This window comes from Garra rufa, chromosome 5 (genome assembly GCF_049309525.1).
Source record: "Garra rufa chromosome 5, GarRuf1.0, whole genome shotgun sequence".
NCBI classification, from domain to species: Eukaryota; Metazoa; Chordata; class Actinopteri; order Cypriniformes; family Cyprinidae; genus Garra; species Garra rufa.
The window spans coordinates 4,576,381-4,590,967 of NC_133365.1; the positions used below are offsets into that span (position 1 = coordinate 4,576,381).

Below are 14,587 nucleotides of genomic sequence, written 5' to 3' on the forward strand. Positions count from 1 at the left end.
AGTGGTCACGGTTTTCTAGTAGTTTGAAGTTTTTCGCCATTGTAACATAAATGCACAGATTGTAGCATTATGATGTCGTGATGTAACTCACTGTTATCGATTTAGTGATTAAAGCTTGAACTCTGCTGAAGGGGAGATACCAAGGCGGAAGAGTGCAAACCTGCTGTGGACATGGCTGATACAACAGAGGAGGAGAAATCATTTGTTTTTGATGTCCTGTCGAAACGCCACCAACGACAATTATCAAGTTAAATCGTTTTTTATAGTACCAGTGCTTTCAAGAAAGAAAAAAAAATGTATTTTAGACATAAAGCTTAGCTTTCTGAATGTAAATATAATTGCACATTAGAGCGCATTGGATACTTTGTTTCGAGTCTTTGATAAGAATACTTTTTCGGAAGATATAACCAGTGTTGGGGAAAGTTACTTTTAAAAGTGATGCATTACAATATTGAGTTACTCCCTAAAAAAAGTAACGAATTACGTTAGTTACTTTTTGTGCAAAGTAATGCATTACGTTACTTTTGCGTTACTTTTAAAATCTGGGCAGGGCTTGTTTGTTTTCAATATAAAAAGTTGTATTTTTGTCAAATGTAAAAGCCTTTTCACAACAAAAGCCTCAGGTTTAGAGAAAAGTAAATTGACGTCTGTACAGTAGACCACAGAAGAACAATGTCAGCTCTTTAGCAATAAAAAAAAGGAAAACAAATGTTAGATTATCTTGAGTCATTTTTGCTTATTAGTATGGATGAATTGGATCATCGAAGGTCGGCAGCAAAGACATCGGTTAATAAAATGGGATTAAATACATAAAGGATATTTGTATTATTTAACATATTTAATTATTGGAGGTTTGTGTTGAATTTCTCAGTTTTTATTTATTTTGAAGAACACTGTTTCTGTTTTTTAGTGAGTGAGATGAATTAACGCATGTTCACATTTATTCTAGAACTAAAGTAACATCTTACTCACAATTTCTCTCAACATGGGGACAGGAGAGCTTTTAATCAATAAATGGGGGGAAAGTAACTCAGATATTTTCTTGTCAATTAAAAAGTAATGTGTTACTTTACTAGTTACTTGGAAAAAGTAATATTATTACGTAACTTGCATTACTTGTAATGCGTTAGCCCCAACACTGGATATAATAGAATGAATTTCAGTAGAATAATAGGGCTGCACGATCATGACAACAATCATAATTGTTGATTTTTCCATTGAAATTGTAATTGCGGTTATTATCACAAGTTACATTGATTGATGTTTTAAATAGCTTTATACCATTGTTTGAAGCAACTGCATGCCATAATTTTGTACATATATATATATATATATATATATATAAAACTATTGCTTTTCTCATCACAAATGTCAACCATACATTGTTTTGTTTTTTAAAAAAAAGCAATATGCATAGGGATATGCTGGTATCAATTTTCATGTTGCAATTAATTGATAATGCTTTCATTACGGTTATTATGATATTACTTTTATTATCACGTTATTGAAATTTATTTGCAAATAAAGAGGTGTCATAATACAGTATAACAGGTTTAATATTTTTTATAGCAAAAATAACTGAACATTTAAATACAATAAAGCAAAACATAACATTTTTTTACAAAGTTACAAAATTTACACAGAATACAGTGCTAAATAATTATAAAGACCAATAGGTATCACTTTACAGAGTTAATGCATTAATATTTACAATGAGCAATAGCTACATTTGTTACATACGTTATTAATCTTTGTTAAAATATGGATGTAAGCTCATTAATTAACACAGTTACAGCTTTTGTTATTAAATTTGTTATTAAATATTGGAACTACCTAATATGTATTAACTAATGAAGCCCTAATGTAAAGTTTGACCGAACAATAAAGAATCACAACACTTCCAAACAATATCTAGGCCAGGCATGTTGTAGTCCAGATTAAAATGTAAAAAAGTTTGAAAATAGCCTATTAAGTCTAAATATTTAATTATTTGGCGCTGTGATGAACACCACAGCAAAAACACAAATCTGAATGGCTATTTAAAGCATTTAAACACTTTTTAGAAACTGAAAGCTGTTTTGTTTACAGGATTTCTGGGGTAACAGCTGCATTTTCAGAGAATGAAAGTGTCTCACATTTATTTATAATCGTGGCTTTGGACCATTACGTAATCGTGCCATCCTTAATCGATTAGTTGTGCAGCCCTAGTAGAAAACAAGACATAATAAAAAGAATATCAGTATCAAAAACGACAACCACTCAATCTCATGTGAATACAAACCATAAGAAAAAATTCATGAAATGCATGGTTGTTTTTGCTGTGTTTTAGGTGTTCGACACAAGAGCACGATTCATTATGCTACACGGCCTGATCTACCAAAGCTGGCCTACAGGAAACTGAAAGGCAAGAGTCCTGGAGTGGTTTTCTTGCCTGGTTTTGCCTCGGTCATGGGCGGACAGAAAGCAGAAGCATTAGAGGAGTTCTGCAAGTCTTTAGGTCACTCATACCTCAGGTAATGAAAACCAGAAATAGATAGTAGTAATTTGTAATCATGTACATTTAAACAAAAAACAGAATGTTGATTAGTTACTAAATTAACCAGGGTGCGACTTGTTAAAAATACTAGAGGGGGAGGCAGACATTTGAATTTGAAATTTAGACAATGTTACAATTTATTTTAAATTGTATTCTTTTTATTTTATTATATTTTATCTCAGTGTTATCTAGTCAAACACTTTACCGGCCACATAAAATATGTAAACAGAATTAATACTGTTACCCTACGACTAAATCTGTAACACATTTTTTTGGTGAAATACTGGTACAAAAATGTTCATAACCATCTATTGTCAGGAATAGGAAATGCACCCCTTTGGACCAGAAATGGGGTTAAAATGTATGAAATCCTGCCATTTCCTGCTGTAATCAGTGTACTGTATTTCCTGTACTCATCTTGACATTGTTACTTTGTGATAAATGTACTTCTTGTAGGTTTGACTACTCTGGCTGTGGGTCATCTGAAGGGGAAATGGGAAACTATAGCATTGGTGCCTGGAAGAAAGATGTACTCTATGTACTGGATGAACTAGTAGAAGGGCCACAGGTGAGTGGATTAACATTTAGACATTTAGCAGATGCTTTTATCCAACAGTAACACTGTGACAACTCAGGGTAGTCTGGACAAAATTAATTTTGGGTCATTCTACAGAAATGTCCACTTTTGGTATGGCAAGATGTCTTAAAATGTATTTCTAAACTATACATATAAATATGACAGTTTAATGATTTAAAAAAAGTGCAATTATTTATTTAATTTTAATTATTTTTTTTGTCACTGGTGTTGCTTTCTTTGGCAATATTGAAGGTTTTTTATGAAATATTATTTATTTAAATGAAATATTTTATGAAATATTATTTATTATTTATTATCCCTAACAATAAAGTAGGTCACACCAGTGACCTCAACTAAAAGCTTAATATGAAATCATGAGATAAATGAGAACATTTTTGATAACTGAAAAAAGACAGTGAACCTAACATGGGCCTTTTTCATAGATCTTTAGGAAATAGGAATACAATAAGATAATAAAATAAAATAAATGATTTTTGTTAAACGGTAACACCAGTCCACCAGGGGACCTCTACTTTTATTATATATTTTATAATATTTAGTTAGCATTTAGGTTTTTTTTTTTGTTTTTTTGCCATTTACATCATATATTTAATAGTTATGAATACATTGAATACACATATGAATACATTATTGTATTTTAAATGGTAAAAAAAAGCACTTTCCCTCTGTACATTGCTGTTACAAACGGTTTTGTGGTGCTTGGAATTCTATATAATTAATTTAAAAACAAATATTCCCACATTGATGTTTCAAAAAGGTTTAATTGTTCAGATAACACATTGTTTCATTTTAAAATATAAAGAAATTGTAACCCTAAAGTGTTTTCAAGTGTAATATTTCTATAAAGGCTAGGGACAGAAATCCATAGAATGACCCTTTTACTTCAATTTGAATTTTGGACAAATGTTCATTCAGTTACTTAAATGCAAATGAATTAATTTTTATTAGGGCTGGGACACGATTAATCGCGATTAATCGCATCCAAAATAAAAGTTTATGTTAACATACTAAATGTGTGTTTACTGTGTATATTTATTATGTATATATAAATACACACACATACATGTAAAGCCTTTAAAAAATACTTATATGTGTGGATAGTTATATTTGTATTTAATTTAGATTATATATAGAATTATAAATATTTTATTTATTTTAATTTAATTTTTATTTTCAGTTTTCTTTAATATACATGTTTGTGTGTGTATTTATACATACATTATATATACACACAGTAAACACACATTTAGTATGTTAACTTAAACTTTTATTTTGGATGCGATTAATCGCGATTAATCGTGTCCCAGCCCTAATTTTTATACATAGCCAAGGTAAAATCAAATCTATTCTAGAATACGTTTGGCATGAGATGATGTCAAAAGAAAGCAGTCAGATTCATGCATACACTGACATTTTTTTCTCTACAAAAAAGGTTGTAGCAAGTTTTGTAAAATGATACATTTTTCCCTTTAGTCCATCTTTACTCAAAATCGCACTGAAATTGAGAGTTTGTCTTTGGTGTTTCAGATTCTGGTGGGCTCCAGCATGGGTGGATGGCTGATGTTGCTCGCCGCTCTCGCACGGCCAGAGAAAACGGCTGCTTTGGTGGGCATCTCAACAGCTGCTGATCACTTCGTCACAGCCTTCAACTCCTTACCAATAGAGGTGCCAACCACTTCAATGTCATCCTTTAAACTTGAATACTGAAGAAAAATAATTACAAGTTACAAATGTCTACTAGAATGTTAAAAATGTTCAGTGTTATTTAAATACTTTTAAAATGGTTGTTTTGTAATTGATTTTTTTTTTTTTTTTGAGAAGCAAGACAAAACTGTAAAAAGCACATTTTGGCAATTTAAAGGAACACTCCACTTTATTTGGAAAAACCGGCGAATGCAAATCTGCAATTTAATATAATAAGATTAGGAGCTATACTCCCATTCCGGCGTAACAGTCAAAGAAGTTTGCTGCTGTAATATGGCTGCGTGATATTACTGCGCCTGCTGCGTCCATATTACTGCAGTGTAGTTCCTAATCTTATCGGCCTAGAAAATCGCAGCTTTACATTTTCCGCCGGTCTTAGTACACGATATAACTACAGAAGAGTCAAGTTTTAAATAGGACAAATATGGAAACTCGTTGGTCATTTTTGAACGTGATGCTATTGGTCTAATAGGATTCAATGATCTATGCTAAGCTATGCTAAAAGTGATTTCGCCAGAACAGGAGAGCGGCTGAATGGATTTCAAAATGGTGAAACTCAACTTATTAACTCGGGGGGAGTTGGAGAATGAGCCTATTTCCAAAAAAAAAGTGGAGTGTTCCTTTAATTTATGCAATAGTGAGAAAAATTGGCGAAATGCATGGGGTAAAAAACACAAAAAACCGTGTTTGGTAATCGGCCTTCGGCCCATTGTTTCAATTTGTTCAGCTTCGGCCAAGAATTTTCATTTTGGTGCGTCCCTAACAATTCCCATGTAAAAATAATTCTGGCATCTTATATAACTCCATATGCCCTTAACGTCTTCCCCTTTGTTCAGACGAAAAAGGAGGTTGAGGAACAGGGCTTTTGGAAGTTCCCTACCAAGCACAATGAAGAGGGTTTCTACACCCTGAGTGTGGACTTCCTGAAGGAGGCGGAGAACCACTGCATACTCCAGAGCCCCATCCCTATTTCCTGCCCCGTTCGTCTGATTCACGGCCTCAAGGACTCTGACGTTCCCTGGCACGTCTCCATGCAGGTCGCAGAGCGGGTCCTCAGCAATGACGTGGATGTCGTTCTGCGCAAACACGGGCAACATCGCATGTCAGATAAAGATGATATTAAACTCATGGTGTACACTATTGATGATCTAATCGATAAACTGACCACATTAGGGTGAGAACGAACGTGAGGACAATGTGAAGAGACGGACTAGTTGGAATGGCTGAAACGGTGTATATAGTTATCAGGGTTTTGGAGAATATGGTTTTGAGGTTAGGTTCTAAGTGAAAGAAGCCAAATTAATTAACCTGAAATTCTCATTTTTTTTCAGAGCCATATGATCTTTCTTCCATACAGTGACCAGGTGTTGCCAGGCTCAGAAAAGTCTGTTTGAGTCATGCATTCTATTCCCTCAATCAGCAGCTTTGTATAAGGGACAGGCCAAAATTTAAAGAAATAGTTCACTAAAAAATGTAAAAATGTAAATTTACTCACCCTCAGGCCGTTCCAAGATATAGATGAGTTTGTTTCTTCATCAGATTTGAAGAAAATGTAGCATTGCATGATTTGCTCTCCAGTGAGTGAATGGGTGCCGTCAGAATGAGAGTCCAAACAGCTGAAAAAAAAAAGCCAAAAAAAGTAAAGCCAAAACTTGAGCTTAAATTTAAATCAGGGGAGAAGGAGATGGACTTTTTCACTGAAGGAGGCATTATTAGTATGTACTTGTATTTTAGCCTGAACCAAAAGTGTTTAAAATTGCAACACCTTTATGATTGTTTTGTTTCTTACAAACATGCAGCTTTTGTGTCAAGATGTGAACTGATGGGCTGGAGTGGTGTGGATTATTGTGATGTTTTTATCAGCTGTTTGGACTCTCATTCTGACGGCACCCATTCACTCCAGAGGATCCGCTGGTGAGCAAGTGATGCAATGACACATTTCTACTGAAATCTGATGATCTTGGATGGCCTCAGGATGAGTACATTTTCAGCAAAGGCTAATTGTTTGGTGAACTATTCCTTTAAATTGTCATTCGCTAAAAATCTTGCCCTCTCCAGTAGCTCTCACGCAAATGCCTCTTAACCAAATGCAATGTGCCAAGTTTGAATATGCATAAGCATTACTGAGATATAAGAGTTATGACGAGATTTTCAGTGATTAATTACTTTGGTAGCACTTTACAATAAGGCCTCATTTGTTAACTTGTACTTTGTTAATGCATTAAATAACAAGAACTATTCTTTTTGCAAAAACAGCTTCTGACCTTAAAAATGTATTACTAAATGTTAAGGATAACTTTAATTACAATTAATAAATGATACAGAATTACTGTTTATTGTTAGTTCATGTTAACTAATGAAACCTTGTTGCATCACTTTACAATTTAATCACAAAACAAAATGCTTAACCATTGTAGACAGAAACAAGAACTCCACATCCATCTTTTTATTTTTATTATTGTTTCTGTAACATTTAAGTGTGACCGTTCTTATGTCATGTCGGAACCTAGCTTTTTTGTTTTAGCTTTCCAACTATGTTTACGTTGGTGAGGGTTGTCATGCTAATATACAGATTTTAATGTGAGCTGCTTATTCAGACCAAGATTATAAGCAATCGTGGACAAACAAAAGGTTACATAGAATTTACCATAGATAGATGCGGTAGACCAAAAAAACACTTTTGATGTATTTGTGGGTTGTATTTGGATCTGTCTTTGTGTGTTTGAAAGAAAAATCACTACATGCAAGAATGGAGTACTTGCTAGTACATGCTTTTCATATAACTAGGGATTCAGCTCATGGGACAGAGAATATTTAAGCATTTTGAGTTCCATATTTTGTGCACAAATGATAAAAAATGTACAGGTTTGTGCATCTTACTACAAGACATCAGGCTGGACTGGTGAAGCTACAGTATTGTTATAAAAAGCCATTTATTTGGAATGGGTGTTTAGTGCCAGGACGGGTTTGATTTATTTGTTTTCAGCACCTGGTTTTTCTTCAAACTTTAGTGCAATGATGCAGCCACAGAACAATAATACAGATGTCAACGTCTACCTTCCAAAACCCTATTTCTTCTCTTGTTTATTATATAAATATACAAAAAACACTATATATTTTTTATCTCTATTTGAGTGTTTTTTTTTTCCAAATGTAATTTATGTGCTTATCCTGCAGTATCCATTGATATAGTCTGATTTTTCTATAGTTACAAAAGTTGTGTGTTCTTTTTACATTATATTTTTGGTATTTTTAGAGCACAAATGTTCCCAGCGATTGCCACAAGTGTTATCACCTTTCTTTGCTCTTTGTAAGCATTTTATTTATCTCATTCACTTTCACATTCACTTATTTGTTAGCTTTTCAAAATGTTATAAAATGTCAAATGTATCATGTTATGTTTTAAAATGTGTCACACAAATAAACATGTCTTTTTATTATTAAACTGGATCGGAAAAGACCGCAGCTTTTCTGTGGCTTTTGATTTTCTGTTTCAAGTTGCGTCTATAACCATGTTTCTGCTTTATATACTGGTCATTAATTAAGATTTTTCATGTTCTTAAAAGTCTCTTTATGTTCACCAAGCTTGAATTTATTCCATGGAAAACAGAGTAATATTGAGGAATATTATTACAATTTAAAAAACAAATGTCTGTTAAAATGTAATTTATTTCTGTGATCAAAGCTGAATTTTCAGCATCATTACTCCAGTCTTCAGTGTCGCATGATCCTTTAGAAATCATTCTAATATGTTGATTTATTGCTCAAGAAATATTATCAGAGTAAAAAAAAAAAAAAAAAGATTTTGCTTTATTTATTTATTATGGAAAACCATGATACACTGCTATTTAAAAGTCTGGGGTAAGATTTTTTATATAAAGATAAATTAATATTAATTAATAATTAAATTTTGACACTACATTAAGTTGTTTAAAAGTGACAGTATATATTTTTTAAAATGTTGCAAAAGATGTATATTTCAAATATATTGTATCAGAGGATTAAATTACATTTATATAAAAATATTAAAATAGAGAAGATATTTTAAATTGTAACTTTATTTTACAATGTTACCATGGTATGAAATTAACACCTGCTAACCCGCCAAATGCGTGCCTTCTTTCACTGCATGAATCTGTCTATTAATATGCATTAAGAATCATCACATAATTCAAGATATGGGGCAGAAAATCTATATATTTATATAATTTCATAGTTATAATACCGCACAAAGAGTGCTGTTTTTTCTTTAAAAATCAGCTTGATATTGATTTTATACAGTACAATAAATAAGAGACTTGCGTACGTTTGAGACACCATATTGGCTGTTTTTGCTCTATTTCACCAACAAAAATCATTCCAAACACAGCAGTGTTTTGCGTCTCTGAGCAGCATGATGGTGTTTCCTTCCTGAATGAATCAACCGTTTAAATGATTCGGTTCAATCGCAATGACTCACTTATTAACAGTGACTTTGAATTTCACATTTAAAGTGCCTTTTCAATTTTTAAATCATTTTTAAATATCAGTATTTAATGTTTTATGTTTGAAATATCAAATATGCATTTGTAACTGTAGGTTAAAGCATTGCATGTCAACATTCTAACTTCTGCAAAGATGAATTTGGTTGATACTGATTTCAGCCTAAATGTATTATTATTATAATTGACTGATTAAATGTAAAAATTTCACTCAAAAGATGATATAAAGATGATACACTTTAAAAAAAAGGCTTTATAAAGGTAAAAATCTATTTAAATTTATTGGAAAAGATTAATTTCTATCACTGCAGTGAGCTGGCCACACAGAATATGAAGAGTATAATGGAGACCATGCACAATAACACACTCTGCATAATATTGTCTAATTATCTTTATCAATACCGTTATCGATAAAATCCCAGAAAACATTGAGATATTGTTTTTTGTCAATATCACACACCCCTAGTGCTGACACTAAATTATTATTATTATTATTTTTATTTATTTTTTTTGGCTAGTAGAAGTTATGGCTGGTAACTTAAAAATTTAGTAAAAAGTGATTTTTTTTAAAAACATTAAAAACCTTAATTATTCCACCTTGGCCTGTAGTGTGTGTTTGTGCTAAACTGATATATTTACTTTAAGCTGTGTAAATGTTGATGCTGTACTGGTTGAATAGTTAATGTCTGTGGTCAGATTTCAGACAGAGTTGTGTATTGAGATCTATTCTGAAAGAGTCCTCTATTCGCTCCAGATGCTGGCCGCCTCTCATGATCATTGCTCTCCAGACTCCAGCAGCACAGGTAAAACTCTCAACACTGCAATACTACAAAACTACCGTTTCAGCAAATCTTTTGTAGAAAGTGATAGCATAGGTCAGTTTAGCTTTTATATACAGACTGTGAATTTATTGCAGCACATGGTGAATGTGTGTGACCATTTTTTATTTATTTATTTATTTATTTATTTATTTTTCTTTGCGTGATAACTTTCCAAAATACCTTTTCAAAGTGTGTTTTGATGGTTACATTTGGTTGAGACTACTTCACTGCAAAAAATGCTTTTCTAGCTTAGCTTTTTTGTCTTGTTTCCAGCCAAAATATCTACAAATTCTTAAATCAAGAAGGATTTTCTAGACGAGTAAAAATTATTTTCTTGTTTTCAGAAGAACAAGTCAAAATTAAGTGAGCTTTTGCTTAGAACAAGCCAAAAAATCTGCCATTGGGGTAAGAAAAAAAATCTTATTTCAAACAGAAAACAAGATTATTTTTCTTACCCCATTGGCAGATTATTTTGCTTGTTTCAAGCAAAAATGTACTTAATTTTGACTTTTTTTTTTCTGAAAACAAGACAATAATTTTTACTCATCTAGAAAATCCTTCTTGATTTAAGAATTTTTAGAAATTTTGGCTGGAAACAAGACAAAATATCTAAGATAGAAAAGCATTTTTTGCAGTGTATGAGTGAAATGGAACCAAAATACAGTTTAATTGCTTCATATTTGGAATCTTTGAAAGCTGTAGCTCTATTTACATCACTTACAGGAACCCTTGAGGTTTTGTTGTAGGCTGGTAAAAAGGTTATATTTGTTCTCTTTTACATTGGAATAGCATTGTCTGGATTTAGATTTTGTTTTATATTTATCCTGGATGTTTGAATTAAGATGTCACTTTATACACTTGTTATTTAATTACCTTACAGCTCACCAATAAAATGAAAATTTACTCATTCTTGAACCATCCAAGATGTACAGCACATGAGTTTGTTTCTTCATCAGATTTAGAGAAATGTGTCATATAACCCTTTTAATGTGACTGTAAAAAAAGCTGACTGATGTTTTAGTGCACTTCCTGCAAATATGGCAAAAAAGGGTCTCAATTAAATATGTGCAGTTTCACATGATTAGTGCAAATTATCAGATGAGCAGAGCAGTTTATTTCCTGTTTGCACCATGAGACGATGACGGCTACATCAAAGCTCCAAACATAAGGCTAGTAAAGTTTTAACGTAAAGATTTTTGGTGCACATTCTCTCTAAGGTGTCTAGTATTAATATATAAATTCACATATATTCAGTTTTGTTAAGTGGGTCATAGGATGAGGAAACATGTTTGTTCTCGGTGGGATAACAGTCAACTTAGGTTTACAATAGAAACCCAATGCAGTTGTTGGTGAAGATGGCACTCAGATGTTGCAATGACAAAATGTTGCAATAAATCAAAAGTTCAAATAAGTTACAATATTGACATTGCAATACTGCTAGCACTAATATAACAATTTGATGACATATGTTACAATAAAGTAACTATTTTGAAATACATTGATGATTATATATTTTTTGTCTTTTATCTCAGTATTCCTTTCAGTGTTGTATAAGTCTTTTTTATGCATAATAGTAACCCTAGAATGTGATCAAACCGTTTAAAATAGCTGAGCTAAGATATATAACCATTTTTATGGCTGCAGAGATATGTTTATTGAGTACATACATTATCCCACCGCTCACAATTGTGACTAACTATAAAACACAATTTTTCACACTCTTTTCCACAAAAAATTCCTAGAATAATTATTGATTATTTCAAAGGGTTACTAATGACACATGATTTGGATATTTTCATGTCTGGGAAAAATTTGGGATTAAACTGGTTAATCACTTGCTCACCAACAGATCATCTGCAGTGAATGGGTGCCGTCAGAATAAGAGTCCAAACAGCTGATAAAAACATCAGAATAATCCACAAGTAATCCACACCACTCCAGTCCATCAGTTAACATCTGGAGAAGACAAAAGATGCGTGCTTGTTAGAAACAAATCCAACATTCATGTGTTTTAACTTTAAAGTCCATAATCCATAATGCTTCTTCCAGTAAAAAAAAGTCCATCCCCTGTTGTCCTCTTACATAAAAATCCACGACATGTTTGTTTACAACAGTTTTGCCTTGTAAATATTGTTTGATCTGTGCAGATTTCTCACCTGAGATTAATAAAAGCAAGATTATAGAAGGAGTATTTTAGAAAGTTTGATTGTTTTACTTTAAAAGCTTTTGGCTTCTCAAGATGTTTGATGGACTGTAGTGGTGTGGATTATTTGTGGATTATTGTGTTGTTTTTATCCGCGGTCTGACGGCACCCATTCACTGCAGAGGATCAATTGGTGAGCAAGTGATGCAATGCTACATTTTCAGCAAATTGAAATTTTATCCCTTTAAGATATCAGCAGTCGAAATGTTTAATAGCCTATATTTAAAACAGGTCAAAGAATGCATAAATTCATACATGTTTCTAATAAAATGAACCTTGTTGTCTGTGTGGCAGGCAAATGAATACTATACTGATCTGAGAACAAATGCTCAGTATTACATGGACATGGGAAACCTGGTGTTTGACCCGTCTCTGGCTGAGTGAGTATCTAGTCTTAATTATGATCATGAGAAAACAAAAGTACAATGCAATAAAATAACAAAGAAGTAAATGTCTTTTTTTCTGTGCTTAGTGAGACCAGTAGGCTCTACATGGACATGCTGAGACAAGTAAGAGCACAGCTGGATGCACACATAGGCCAACAGTGATTGATATGGACAAAACCCATTGACTGATGGAGTCAGTGGCGAGTGCTGAGGCAGCTTTGCTGATCTCAGGGATGTGAGCGGAGCAGCGGCCAATTTCTAGCCAAGAGTTCTCTCAGAGATTGCATTTCGTTTGCAGCAACGCTTTTTAGTGCAAGGACTAGGAGAGCACTTAGAAAAAATGAAGGAATGCATTATCAATGTATTGTAACGGACAAAGAAAAGCAACTGGCAAATGCTTTGTAAAAATAAAAAGTATTTTGATGCAAAAAGTTGAATTAAAAATTAGTCTTTTTTTATTGCACATAATAATTCTTGAATTATTCTCAATTAGAATTTAATAAATCTATCTATGTTTTGTATATTTGAACATTTATTTATTTACATTTTTATTTCGGATACATTTTTAAGTGGCACTTACATGTTTTATAGATGATATATTTAAAATTAATCAATCTTGTGTAGTTATTATCCAGTTCTTCAGGCTACACAAAATAGATCTATAATTAACAACTGTATTGAACTATTGGCAGTTAATTGTAAAAATATGAAAAAGTTATTCCAATAAAAAAAAGACTAAAAAATTGAGTCATGTCAACAACCAAAATATACACTTTCCTTTCTATTTGTAACTTAGAGGTTTACCCTACTGTGTATTATTTGCCAGCTTCCTATATAGGCGACGATCACACAGCGTATTTGCAATTCCTTAACAATTAGAAATTGTGCATTTTACACCTTTGCTGGATTGACTGAAAATAGCTTTATACATATTTTTAAGGATCAGCATTTTATGCATAGGTGGAAAGCAGCCCATTTCTGCATTTGTGACCCTGGAGCACAAAATCAGTCATAAGAAATTGATAATTGATTGGAAATAATCTTTCCATTAATGTATGGTTTGTTAGGATATAGGACAATATTTGGCCAGAGGTACAACTATTTGAAAATCTGAGGGTACATTAAAAAAAAAAAAAAAAAAAAAAAATCAGATTCAGCATAAAGTTTATTGAAAATATACTGAAACATCATTTGAGCTCAAAGCACAACTATAACCAGTTTTCACTGGATGTGAAGATGTATTTATTTATTTATTTTATTGCAACTACAATAAAAACATATACAAATATATCAAGACATCCAAATAAAAAATAGGGTTTACAATGTGCATTTTAGATATAAATATACAAAAAAAGTTGTCAAAAACACAAGATAAATACAATCAAATGTCAATATTACAAATGACAGCGTATATAATTTCACTTTTCAATCAACTGTAACTCTTTAGCAAATACAATCTTTACAGTTTTTACTATCAGTGCATTGAAGAGAATCCATATATGAATGGAAATCAATCATAAAAACCTTTAAACAAGGTTTAGAATTTCTTCTACATTTATGAATATGAAATTTTCCAAATTAAATAATCAGATTCAACGCAAAGTTAACACAATGCAAAAAAAATGCTTTTCTAGCTTAGATTTTTTTTGTCTTCTTCCAGCCAAAATATCAAAAAAATCTTAAACCAATAAGGATTTTCTAGATGAGTAAAAATTAGTGTCTTGTTTTCAGAAAAAAAAAGTCAAAATTAAGTGCATTTTTGCTTGAAACAAGCAAAGTAATCTGCCAATGGGGTAAAAATAAAATAATCTTGTTTTCTGTTTGAAATAAGATGTTTTTTCTTACCAAAAACTCACTT

General features: G+C 32.1%; 1 protein-coding gene across 1 annotated transcript; it reads left to right on the top strand.

Moving 5' to 3' along the window:
- Positions 1–7: 7 nt before the first annotated feature.
- On the top strand, positions 8–8,283 carry abhd10a (abhydrolase domain containing 10, depalmitoylase a). Its single transcript, XM_073840311.1, has 5 exons — positions 8–247; positions 2,330–2,513; positions 2,993–3,104; positions 4,662–4,799; positions 5,675–8,283. Exons 1-5 carry the CDS (start codon positions 172–174, stop codon positions 6,014–6,016), a joined length of 852 nt encoding a protein of 283 aa, XP_073696412.1. The 5' UTR covers positions 8–171; the 3' UTR covers positions 6,017–8,283.
- Positions 8,284–14,587: the final 6,304 nt, after the last annotated feature.